Genomic DNA, 13,034 nt, shown 5'->3' on the forward strand with positions numbered 1-13,034 from the left:
GCCGGGTGTGGGAGGCGGAGACAGGAGGATCGCGCAGGTCTTAAGAGACCCTGTTTCCAAATAAAAATATAAAAATAGATCTAGGAGTGTAGCCCGGAGGTAGAAGGGCTTCCAGGAACCCCAGTACCACCAAAAAAAAAAAAAAAAAATAGGGCAGGGGGTATAGCTTGAAGATAGAATGCCCCTGGGTTCAATCCCTAGCACCAAAAAAAAGAAAAAGAAAAAATCCGAGCAGCCAGGCATGGTGGCACATGCCTGTAATCACAGCACTTGGGAGGCTGAGACAGGAGGCTCTCAGGATCGTGGCCAGCCTCAGTAGCTTTGTGAGGCCTTCTACAACTTAGTGAGGCCCTGTTTCTTTTGTGTGTGGGGAGGGAGGAGTACTGGGTTTTGAACCCAGAGGCATTCTCCCTCCGAGCTGCACCCCCAGTACTATTTTATTTTTGTTTTGAAACAGGGGTCCCGCTTGGTTGAGGAGAGTCTCACTATTTGCCGAAGCTGTCTTCAAACCTGTGATCCCTTTCTCAGCCTTCCAAGTACTAGGATTACAGGTGTGTGCCACCATGCCTGGCTGAGACTCTGTTTAAAAACAAAATAAAATAGGGCTGGAGGTGTAGCTTAGGGGTAGAATGCCTCTGGGTTCCATACCCAGTACCACAAAAATAAGTAGATAGATATATAGTAAATAGATAGATGCTAGACAAACAGACAGACAGACAGACAGACAGGGCTGGGGTGCATCTCAGAGATAGAACTCCCCTGGGTTCAACCTGCAATGAGGATGAGGGTTGGAGAACTGACTCAGTGGTTACATAAGTCAAAACAAAGAACACATGTGTATGCAGTCTTTTGTAGTTTATAGATATTTGCTTTGCCATTTACATGAGATATCAGAATTAACAAGGGTATTGTCAGGCGCAAAACACGCTATAGCAGGCTTTTGAGTCTGCAGAGTTCCCTGTTTCGGAAGGACATTCTGGTTTCCAGAGAGCACAGTGAGGTCCGACTCCGCACTTGTGCTTCCCTGCGTCGCCACCTGAGGGCGCTGCGTTAACACGGAGCTCTGGAGCCTAGGACCCTTTTGCGGGATTCCAGAGCTTTGGACTTTCTACCTTAACTGGCCTCCTCCGGAGACCTGGGAAGGTAGCCTAGGGATGCTTATCCCAGGTTTCTAGTTGGGAAAGGAGCTCAGAGAAGGGAGGGGACTTCCTGCAGCCACACAGTGACCAGAGGTGGTTTCATGGTTCCAGCCTAGCCAGGGCTATTTCTGTGGTCCAGAGCCCAGCCAGGGGAGGGGACTCATTACGTCATCCTGGAAGGCTGGAGAAGCAGTTCTGGGTGACAGCTCCCTGGGGTCCTTTCCAGCCAGCAGGCTGCAACTTGATGAGGCCTGGGCAGGAGGACTGTGTGCCTTTGTAGATTGGTGGGGGTTGAGAGGACACTGCCCTTGAAGAACCTGCCTGTTGTGCCAAGTGGGGACACAGCCCTCGCCAGACAGCAGGCCCAGAGCAGAAGGTGCCCAGACTGAGGGGCTGGAGCAGTCTGGAGAGCTTCCCAGAGGGCGAAGCTGCCAAGCCAGGTCTAGAATGACTGGTCCCAACCAGAGGAAGGGAAGGGAGGGGTACTTGAGGTGGAAAGAAAGGCGGAGGGGGGTGGGGGGGAGACAGGGGCAGGGGCAGCAAGCAGTGAGGGGCAGTCACTCACTCACTCAGTGGAGCTCAGACGAGTTGGCTCGCTCCCGCAGGTCACCGGCCTTTGCTGAACCTGTTTCCACATCTGTAAAGTGACAATAGTCTCTTTATTTTTTTTTTAATACTAGAGAGTACTCCTAGGTGCATTTTACCTCTGAACTTCCCCACTGCCCTTTTTTATTTTTACTTATTTGTGTGTGTGGTACTGGTGATGGAACCCAGGGGTCTTGTACCTCTGAGCTCCACCCTCAGACCTATTTTATTGTTTATTTGGAAACAGGGTCTCACTAAGTTGCTGAGGGTGGCTTAAAAACCTGTGATCTTCCTGTCTCAGCTTCTCAAGTACTGGGATTGCAGCTTGTGTCACCAGGCCTGGCTAAACTGACAGTAATCTTGAATGAGTTAATGCTTGCAAAGGTCTTGGAACAGCCAGGCTTGGCGGTGCACACCTCTAATCCCAGTACTTGGTAGGCTGAGATAGTAGGATTGCAGGTTCAAAGCCAGCATTGTTTGCTTAGTGAAGCTGTCAGCTACTTAGGGAAATCTTGTTTCCAAATACACAATATTTAAAAATCAGTCTGGGGGCATAGCTCAGAGGTAGAATGTCCCTGGGTTCAATCTCCAGCACCACACACGCACCAAAGAAAAAGGTCTTGGAGCCAGGTGTGGTGGCACATGCTTTTAATGTCAGCATTTGGGAGGCTGAGACAGGAGGATCACGGTTCACAGACAGCTTCAGCTACTTAGTGAGGCCCTTTGCAACTCAGTGAGACCCTGTTTTAAAATAAAGAATAAAAAGGCTGGGCGTGGTGGCGCATGCCTGTAATCCCCGCGCTTGGGAGGCTGAGACAGGAGGATCGCACAGGTTCAAAGCCAGCCTCAGCTACTTAGTGAGGCTCTCAGCAACTTAGTGAGACCCTGTTTCCAAATAAAATATAAAATGGGTCTGGGAGTATAGCCCGGAGGTAGAAAGCCTCTGGATTCCACCCCCAGTACCACCAAAAAAAAAAAAAAAGAATAAAAAAATAGGGCTGAGGGTATAGCTTGGAGGTAGAATGCCCCTGGATTCCATCCCCAGTACCTCAAAAAAAAAAAAAAAAAAAAAAACATAGGGCTGGGGGTGTAGCTCGGGAGGTAGAATGCCCCTGAGTTCCATCCCCAGTGCTGCAAAAAAAAAAAAAAAAAAAGTCTTGGAACAATGCCTGATACACTGTTTATGCACCAAATAAGTGTTTGTAAATGACCAGAAACGGAGATAGTCTCTGAGGGAAAAATGGAGAGCGCAGTAGAGAAAGACAGGGGAGGTGAGCCGGGCATGGTGGCGCACACTTGCAATCCCAGCATTTGGGAGGCCGAGACAGGAGGATCATGGTTCGCGGACAGCCTCAGCTACTTAGTGAGGCCCTTTGCAACTCAATGAGACCCTGTTTCAAAATAAAGAATAAAAAGCCAGGCATGGTGGCACACGCTTGGAATCCCAGCATTTGGCAGGCCGAGACAGGAGGATTGTAGTTCGCAGACAGCCTCAGCTACTTAGTGAGGCCCTCTGCAACTCAGTGAGATCTGGTTTCAAAATAAAGAATAAAAAAATAGGGCAGGGGATGTAGCTTGGAGGTCAAATGCCCCTGGGTTCCATCCCCGGACCCACACACACACAAAAATAGGGCTGGGGTATAGCTCCAAGGTAGAATGCCCCTGGGTTCCATCCCAGTACCCCCCCACACCCACACACACGATAGGAGGGGCAGAAAGCTAGGAAAAACAGAGCCAGTTGGGTACCATTTTCCAAGGGCTGCCTGGAGCATGTGGGGCTGAGGGACGTCCCACGGCTCTGAGGTGAGAGCAGGACACACAGGTGAGGAAGCCCACCTGGGGTATGGCCAAGAGGACCAGGTGAGAGGTCTCAGTGCCAAGGTGAGATGTGTAACTGACTGTCCTCATCTCTTTAGCAGAGGCAGCAGCTGCACCCACTGTGGCTCCTGGCCCTGCCCAGCCTGGACATGTGTCCCCGACACCAGCCACCACATCCCCTGGTGAGAAGGGTGAGGCGGGCACCCCAGTGGCTGCAGGCACCACGGCCGCGGCCATCCCTCGGCGCCACGCCCCTCTGGAGCAGCTGGTGCGCCAGGGCTCCTTTCGTGGCTTCCCCGCACTCAGCCAGAAGAACTCACCTTTCAAACGGCAGCTGAGCCTACGGCTGAACGAGCTGCCATCCACACTGCAGCGCCGCACCGACTTCCAGGTGAAGGGCACAGGTGAGCCCTGGGCTCGGGGGAAGGGGCTTGGGAATCGGCACTGTCTGATGTGAGCGGGGGAGAGAGGAGAGATGGTTTGCATTGTGCTTGATTAACACTGTCTGCCAGGAGCAAGGAAGAGAAGATATCAGAATTCATGATTGAGCCAGGCGTGGTGGCGCACGCTTGTAATCCCCGTGCTTGGGAGGCTGAGACAGGAGGATCGCGCAGGTTCGAAGCCAGCCTCAGCTACTTAGTGAGGCTTTCAGCAGCTTAGTGAGACCCTGTTTCCAAATAAAGTATAATAGAGGTCTGAGAGTATAGCCTGGAGGTAGAAAAGCCCCTAGGTTCCACCCCCAGTACCACCAAAAAGAAAAGAAAAGAGAATTCATGATCGCTGGGTGTGGTGGCGCACGCTTGTAATCCCAGTACTTGGGAGGCTGAGACAGGAGGATCGAAGGTTCGTGACCAGCCTCAGCTACTTAGGCCCTCTGCAATTTAGTGAGATCCTGTTTCAAAATAAAGAATAAGTAGGGCTGGAGGTATAGCTTGAAGGTAGAATACCCTGGGTTCAATCTCCAGTACTGGGGTGGGGGGGGGAGCATAATTGGTTAGACATGTCTGCTAAGAATTTGGTGAGTAGTGCCAGGAGATCTGGCCAGGGAAGGGGTAAGATGAGCAGTGAGCTTAATGTGGGCGAGCATCATATTTGATTATTCATGTCTGCCATGGGCCAGGGAAAAGAAAGAGGTGGCACGCACCGTGGTTTTGCCAAGGGAACTGGGCAGGGAGGAAGTCTGAGCCGTGTGGTCTGGCCACTCTGCTGGGTCCATATGTCAGCTCTGGGGCTCCTACCCTATGGCTTTGGGGGCTGGCGTTGATTTGTATCCACCGGGCTGGGCTGCTACAAAAGGTAACTGTTGAGCAGATGCCAGCGCATGCAGAGAATGGTGCACGCTCGCTTCGTGTCCTGCAGCAGACCTTGACTGTCACACACCCTCGCACTGGCCGTCCTCGCGCACCCAGGGCTGCCACCTGCCTTCCCTGAGAAGTGGCAGGTCTCCCAGGATCCTCACACTCCTACAGTCTGCTGCACACTCACTTGGGTGTGACTTGCCCCACAGAAAATTCAGACTTACACCGATGTCTCGGTCTCACGCACCTATCACATACACTTTGGAAATCAAAAACATAAGAGTCATATACAGAGCCAGGCATGGCGCACACTTGTAATCCCAGCATTTTGGAGGCTGAGGCCAGAGGATTGCAGTTTGCAGACAACTTCAGCTACTTAGGCCCTCTGCAACTCAGTGAGACACTGTTTCAAAATAGAGAATAAAAAAATAGGAGTTGGGGTGTAGCTCAAAGGTAGAATGTCCTTAGGTTCCATCCCCAGACCCGCAAAAAAAAAAAAAAAAAAAGTCATATACAGATCAGGTATGGTCGTGCATGCCTTTAATCCCAGTATTTGGGAGGCTGAGACAGGAGGATCACAGGTTTGAGGCCAGCCTGAACAACTTAGTAAATTCCTCCACAACTTAGTGAGACCCTATTTCAAAATAAAAATTAAGTCGGGCATGGTGACACACACTTTTTTTTTTTGCGGGTCGGGGGATGGAACCCAGGAGCATTCTACCTCCAAGCTACATCCCCTGCCCTATTTTTTATTCTTTATTTTGAAACCGGGTCTCACTGAATTGCAGAGGACCTCACTAAGTAGCTGAGGCTATCTGCGAACCGCGATCCTCCAGGTCTCAGCCTCCCGAATGCTGGGATTACAAGCGTGCGCCACCACGCCCGGCGACACACACTTTTAATATCAGTACTGGAGAGGCTGAGACAGGAGGTTCGCAGGCTCAAGGACAGCCTCAGCAACTCACTGAGGCTCACAGCAACTTAGCGAGGTACTGTTTCCAAATATAAAATAGGTCTGGGGGCGTAACCTGGAGGTAGAGGCCCCTGGGTTCCATCCCCAGTACCATACACACATAAAAAAGAGTCACACGCACACAGAAATCTCGAATGCTGAGAACCGTCACACTCAAAAATCACACACAGCCAGATTCACACACTTACAAGCCATACACCTGGAGCCGCACAGACTTGGAGCCACATGTGCAGTTTTGTGACACTCACAAGCACACTCCTCTACCACACAAGCAGAATCACTCTTAGGAGTCACGTGGCAGGATACCACCCCTCAGAAGCCACATGCCCGTTTGGATGCATGCGTGCGCGCGCACACACACACACACACATCTGGAACCCCCATGGGCCGCCCGGGCCCTCACATCACACCTGCTGACTGCCAGCGCCACTTGTGGTGCTCATTGGAGCACCCCACCTGCCCCTTGGGTTCAGTCACGTTGAAATGTCCCAGGTGTTGCCAGGCGTGGTGGCGCACGCTTGTAATCCCAGCGCTTGGGAGGCGGAGACAGGAGGATTGCGCAGGTTCGAAGCCAGCCGTGCTGGCTTAGGAGACCCTGTTTCCAAATAAAAATGTAAAAATAGGTCTGGGAGTGTAACCCAGAGGTAGAAGGGCTTCCAGGAACCCCAGTACCACCAAAAAAAAAAAAAAAAAAAGAAGAAAGAAAGAAAAAGAAAAAGAAATGTCCCAGGTGTTTGCCACACATCACACATGTGGTCCTCTGATTGTTTAGATGGGAACTGCACTCTTCCCAAGCCTTCATGAAGCCACCACATCTGCTTCATGTCTCCTGTCTTGCTGACATAGGTGCATCTTGGCCCCAATGGTGTGTGTGTGTGTGTGTGTGTGTGTGTGTGTGTGTGTGTGTGTGTGTGACAGGCTGGGCTGGGTGGGTGGCCAGGGATTGGCACCTTTGTCCAAAGCAGGGCACGCTTCTGCCAGTGAACAGTGGTGGACAGCATCTCTGTTGCTGTCAGAAACCTGGTGGGATGCATTTTGATTTATTCATTTATTTTTGGTACTGGGGATGGAACCCAGGGGCATTCTACCTCCAAGCTACATCCCCAGCCCTATTTTTTTTTTTTTTTTTTTTTTTTTTTTTTTTTTTTTTGGTGGTACTAGGGATAGAACCCTTCTACCTCTGGGCTACACTCCCAGACCTATTTTTATATTTTTATTTGGAAACAGGGTCTCTTAAGCCAGCACGGCTGGCTTCGAACCTGCGCGATCCTTTTGTCTCCGCCTCCCAAGCACGGGGATTACAAGCTTACGCCACCACACCTGGCCCCAGCCCTATTTTTAATTTTTATTTAGAAATAGGTTCTCACCGGTTGATGAAAGTCTCACTTCTTGCTGAGTCTGTCCTTGAAACTGTAATCCTCTTGTCTTAGCATCCCAAGTACTGGGATTATAAGGGTGTGCCATCAGGCCTGGGTTGCTTTTTTTTTTTTTTTTTTTTTTTCAGTACTGGGGCTGGAGCCCAGGGACATTCTACCTCCGAGGTACACCCCGAGCCCTATTTTTTATTCTTTATTTTGAAACAGCATCTCACTGAGTTGCAAAAGGCCTCACTAAGTAACTGAGGCTGGCAGATTCTCCTATCTCAGCCTCCTCAATGCTGGGATTACAAGCGTGCACCCATACCCAGCTCTGGCTTGCTTTTTTTTTTTTTTTTTTTTTTATGTGTGCGCCCATACCCAGCTCTGGCTTGCTTTTTTTTTTTTTTTTTTTATGTGTGCGCCCATACCCAGCTCTGGCTTGCTTTTTTTTTTTTTATGTAGTATTGAGATGGGACCAGGGGTGTTCTACCTCCAAGCTACACCCCCAGCCCTATTTTTTATTGTTTATTTTGAAACAAGGTCTCATAAAGTTGCAAAGGTCCTCACTAAGTAGCTGAGCCTGGCTAAGAACCAGGATCCTCCTGTCTCAGCCTCCCAAATGCTGGGATTACAAGCATGAGTCACCACGCCAATTTTTAAATTATTAAATGTTAACTGGGCATGGTGGTACATGCTTGTTATCCCAATATTTGGGAGGCTGAGACAGGAGGTTTGCAGGTTTGAGGCCAGTCTCAGCTACTTAATTAGGCCCTCCGCAACTCAATGAGACCCTGTTTCAAAATAAACAATAAAAAATAGGGCTGGAGGTATAGCTCAGAGATAGAATGCTGCCCCAGGGTTCAATCTCCAGTTTTGCAAAAAATAAAATAAAAAATAAATTACTACATGTTGGCTGGGTGTGGTGAAGCATATCTATAAACCAGTACTTGGAAGGCTAAGATAGGAAGATCACGGGTTCAAGAAGAGCCACAGCACTTAGTGAGGACCTCTGCAATTTAGTGAGACTCTGTTTCAAAATAGAAAGGTCTAGCCGGGCGTGGTGGCGCACGCTTGTAATCCCCACGCTTGGGAGGCTGAGACAGGAGGATCGCACAGATTCAAAGCCAGCCTCAGCTACTTAGTGAGGCTCTCAGCAACTTAGTGAGACTCTGTTTCCAAATAAATTATAAAATAGGGCTGAGAGTGTAGTCCCAAGGTAGAAAAGCCCCTGGGTTCCACCCCCCACCCATACAACCAAAAATAAATAAATAAATAAAAATAAAAAGGGCTAGAGAGTAGCTCAGAGGTACAATGCCCCTGGGTTCAATCTCCAGTACTGCTAATTAATTAATTAATTAATTAAAATACAGGGATGAGGTGTTGCTCAGAGGTACAATGCCCCTGGGTTCCATCCCCAGTACTGTAAAATAAACAAATAAATAAATAAATAAGACTAAAAAATAGGGCCAGAGGTATAGCTCAGTATCTCAGAGGTAGAATGCCCCTGGCTTAATCCCCAAGTACCACACACATACATACACACACACACACACACACACACACACACACACACACACAAAATTAACGCATGTTGTAAAACATTTTTAATATCTCTTTTGATTTGTTGCCACCCACAGATCTTGGGGTCCATGTCACTGTTAGCCATCAAATGTCACCTGTTGTCTGGCTGTTTACCACTACACACACACACACACACACTTTTAGTGCCAGTGACCATAGAGTGGCCCTGTTGGCCCCACACACCTTGGAAAGGACAGGATCCTGTCATAGATAAGGCGGCCCAAGGCTGCAGGAGGAAGAGCGGGGCTGTGGCCGTGCCCAGGCCCATCTGCTGACCTCTGCTCTGCCCTGACTTCCCAGTGCCCGAGATGGAGCCTCCTGGTGCCAGTGACAGCGATGGCATCAACGCTCTGTGTACGCAGATCAGCTCGTCTTTTGCCAGTGCTGGAGCATCAGCCTCGGGGCCACCATCTGCCACAACAGGTGAACCCCGGGAGGGAGGGGCGCCAGGTCTAGGTGCACGTGTGGCAAATAGGATCACCTTGGAACCATGAATGGCCTTAGGGCTCAGGATCACCATAGAGCCATGGATGCCAGAACAGCAACAGCCGGGCATAGGTTTATCTAGAAACACAAGAGCACCTCAGAATCTCAAACAGTATAAATGGAGACCACCAGACTATTAGAAAATAAAGACACTTGAAGCTGGGCATGGTGGCACACGCTTGTAATCCCAGTACTTAGTCTGAGTCTGAGACAGGAGGATCGCAGGTTCGAGGCCAGCCTCAGCAATTTAACCAGACCCTGTTTCAAAATAAAAAAGGATGCCAGGCATGGTGGCGCACGCTTGTAATCCCCGTGCTTAGGAGGCAGAGACAGGAGGATCGCGCAGGTTCGAAGCCAGCCTCGCTAGCTTACGAGACCCTGTGTCCAAATAAAATATAGAAAATAGGTCTGGGAGTGTAGCCCAGAGGTAGAAGGGTTCCATCCCCACTACCACCAAAAAAAAAAAAAGAAAGAAAAAAAAAGAAAAGAAAAAAAAGAAAAGAAAAATAAATAAACAAACAAAAAATAAAAAAGGACTGGGGAGTAGCTCAGTGATAGAATGCCCCTTGGTTAAATAGAAAGAGAGATAGAGAAAAAGGAAACTTAGAAGTGCTGAATCTTGAGCCAGGGCTGGTGGCCCACGTTTACAATCCCAGCATTCGGGAGGCTGAGACAGGAAGATCGCAGTTTGCAGACAGCCTCGGCTACTTAGTGAGGCCCTTTGCAACTCAGTAAGACCCTGTTTCCAAACAGAGAATAAAAAATAGGGCCCGGCATGGTGGCACACGCTTGTAATCTCAGCATTCGGGAGGCTGAGACTGGAGGATCACAGTTCGCAGACAGCCTCAGCTACTTAGCGAGGCCCTCTGCAACTCAGTGAGACCCTGTTTCAAAATAAAGGATAAAAAAATTGGGCAGGAGGTGCATCTCGGAGGTCAAATGCCCCTGGGTTCCATCCGCAGTGCCACACATTAAAAAAAAGTGCTGGATCTTACTTTGTTAGCATAGTGTTCTCTAAAAGAGATTCATGGAATCTTAGAATCTTAGCCTCCTAAAATAACTCCGTCTCACAATATTAGAATCAAAGGTGGATGGAGCAAACTGATATGCACCCGTAATCCCACCTGTAATCCCAGTAATTGGGAAGATGAGACAGGAGGATCGCAGGTTCAAAGCCAACCTCAGCAACCTAGCGAGACCGTTTCCAAATAAAAAATAAAATAGGGTTGGAGCATACCTCAGGGCTAGAACGTCCCCGGGTTTAATCCCCAGTACCACTAAAAAGAATAAAAAAAGAAGAATCAAAGGTGAGACTCAGAATATATATATATATTTTTTTATTTTTTTTATTTATTTTGGTGGTACTGGGGTTCTTGAAAACCCTTCTACCTCTGGGCTACACTCCCAGACCTATTTTATATTTTTTATTTGGAAACAGGGTCTCTTAAGCCAGAGAGGCTGGCTTCAAACCAGCACAATCCTCCTGTCTCCGCCTCCCAAGCGCGGGGATTACAAGTGTGCGCCACCACGCCCAGCAAGAGACTCAATATTTAACACCAGGCATGGTGCTGACTGAGAAGGACGGTGGGGCTGGAGGAGCGTCAGTCCTACTTAGACCTTTCTGCTGTCAGTCCTTACGGTCTCAGGACTTTATGTTCTCAGCACTATAGGTCTGATATGTGGTCCAGAGCAGTTAAGTCACTTCCAGAGACAGCACAGCCAGTGGGGGGTTTGAAGGCGGTGGGCACGCTGCCTCCAGAGCCTATACTCTTATCCCCAGCCATGCTGAATCCCAGCCTGGGCTTCTTCGGCTGCAGCCAGCACCCCTCACCTTCCCCTCTCCTTTCTCCAGGGACTTCTGCTTGGGGTGAGCCTTCCGTGCCTCCTGCGGCTGCCTTCCAGCCCGGGCACAAGCGGACACCTTCGGAGGCTGAGCGATGGCTGGAGGAGGTGTCCCAGGTGGCCAAGGCGCAGCAGCAGCAGCAGCAGCAGCAGCAGCAGCAGCAGCAGCAGCAGCAAGCAGCCTCAGCTCCCCCAGTGTCCACCATGCCCCCCGTCCTGCAGCCCTTCCCTGCCCCTGTGGGGCCCTTTGACCCAGCACCTGCCCAGGTGGCCATGTTCTTGCCACCCCCACACATGCAGCCCCCGTTCGTACCCACCTACCCGGGCCTGGGCTACCCACCCATGCCCCGGGTGCCCGTGGTGGGCATTACACCCTCACAGATGGTGGCCAATGCCTTCTGCTCAGCTGCCCAGCTCCAGCCCCAGCCAGCCACTCTGCTTGGGAAAGCTGGGGCCTTCCCACCCCCTACTGCACCAAGTGCCCCTGGGGGCCAGCCCCGTCCACGCCCCAATGGGGCCCCCTGGCCCCCAGAGCCCGCACCAGCCCCGGCCCCCGAGTTGGACCCCTTCGAGGCCCAGTGGGCGGCATTAGAAGGCAAACCCACCGTGGAGAAGCCCTCCAACCCCTTCTCTGGCGACCTGCAGAAGACATTCGAAATTGAACTGTAGCCCAAGCTGCCCCGCCCACCCTGTCACCCCCAGGTGCACCACACCTGGAAGTGGAGGCACAGCCTGACCCCTTCCTGCTTCCTGGGGCTGTGCCCCTCAGTGCCCCGTCTACACCCTTCTCGTCACCGCCCCTCACAGCTCCTACAGAACCAACATTGTGACGCCCAGGTTGCGCAGGATGGAATTCAGGGACGGACCCAGCCTGGCTGAGGGAGCCATTTCACTGCCGGACCCAGGCTGGCAAGCCCCCACCCCGACGCAGGAGTACGGCCACAGTCCACGGAATGCCCTCCCTCCCAGCCCCACTTCCACTTTCTGTTGCTTATCTTCACCTTCCAGTGTTGGGCGGGATGGAGGAGGGGTGCCCACTCGGGGGCTCTCCTGGGCCCCACATGAGTGCCCACCCCGCGTCCGGCCTTCTCTTACCCCCATACACAGCACAAGCTAAGGGCTTCCCGCTGCCCATGCTGCGTTCACTGCCAATGCTGTGCTTGCCCCCATTTGGGGCCCACCTCCTGCAGGGGGCCAAGGTCTCCCCGGGGGCAGGGGCCAAGTTGGGGGCCCAGGAGTGGGGGAGGGAAGGGAAGATGCTCTGTTACCTCATGTTGGTACCCGCTGGGGAGGGGTCCCGGAAGAAGGGGAAGGGGTGCCTGGCGGGTACTTTTCTATCTTTTATTTCCAGATTTTTTTTGTATCTAAACTTGCAGATTTGTATTATACAAGGACAGCTAATAAAGGAAGAATATAATGGTGCCCCTTGTGAAAGCAGGGTGTGTGTGGGGGGGTGATGCGGCCACAGAACGCTTTTCCTGAGTCATCTTCTAAAACGGGAGGGAGAGAAAGGGTCTCCCTGAGCAGTAACATCTGAGTCATAGCCAGGATCAGTGCTGCCGACTCAGTACCCGCTATGTGGGTATTAAGGAGAGCCCAAAATGAATCGCCCTATTCCTAGTTCTTAACAATTTTGAACCGAGGAATAAAAAACTCAAGTTCTAAACTACTGCTGATTGGTTCAATATCAGCATTCTGAAGGTGGATGCAGTGGTGTGTACCTGTAGTTCCCAGCAGCTCAGGAACCTAAGGCAGAGTTTTTTTTTTTTTTTTTTTTTTTTTTAGTCCTGGGAATGGAACCCAGGGGCCTCTACCTCAGGGCTACACCCCTGACCTATTTTATATTTTATTAGAAACAGGGTCTCACTAAGTTGCTGAGAGCCTCACTAAGTAGCTGAGGCTGGCTTCGATCCTGTGTGATCCTCCTGTCTCAGCCTCCCAAGGGCTAGGATTA

General features: G+C 50.8%; 1 protein-coding gene across 1 annotated transcript in view; it reads left to right on the forward strand.

The window, feature by feature from the left end:
* NUMBL (NUMB like endocytic adaptor protein) overlaps positions 1-11,749 on the forward strand; it is a gene marked incomplete at both ends in the record, with an annotated part of 36,350 nt that extends 24,601 nt beyond the window's left edge. The window contains 3 exons of the mRNA XM_080704407.1: positions 3,641-3,946; positions 9,053-9,175; positions 11,091-11,749. Of these exons, the coding sequence (XP_080560533.1) occupies positions 3,641-3,946; positions 9,053-9,175; positions 11,091-11,749 (1,088 nt within the window). The remainder of the gene's footprint in view (positions 1-3,640; positions 3,947-9,052; positions 9,176-11,090) is intronic.
* Between the last annotated feature and the right edge of the window lie 1,285 nt (positions 11,750-13,034).

Source organism: Muscardinus avellanarius (assembly GCF_963383645.1).
Source record: "Muscardinus avellanarius genome assembly, chromosome: 10".
Classification (NCBI taxonomy): Eukaryota; Metazoa; Chordata; class Mammalia; order Rodentia; family Gliridae; genus Muscardinus; species Muscardinus avellanarius.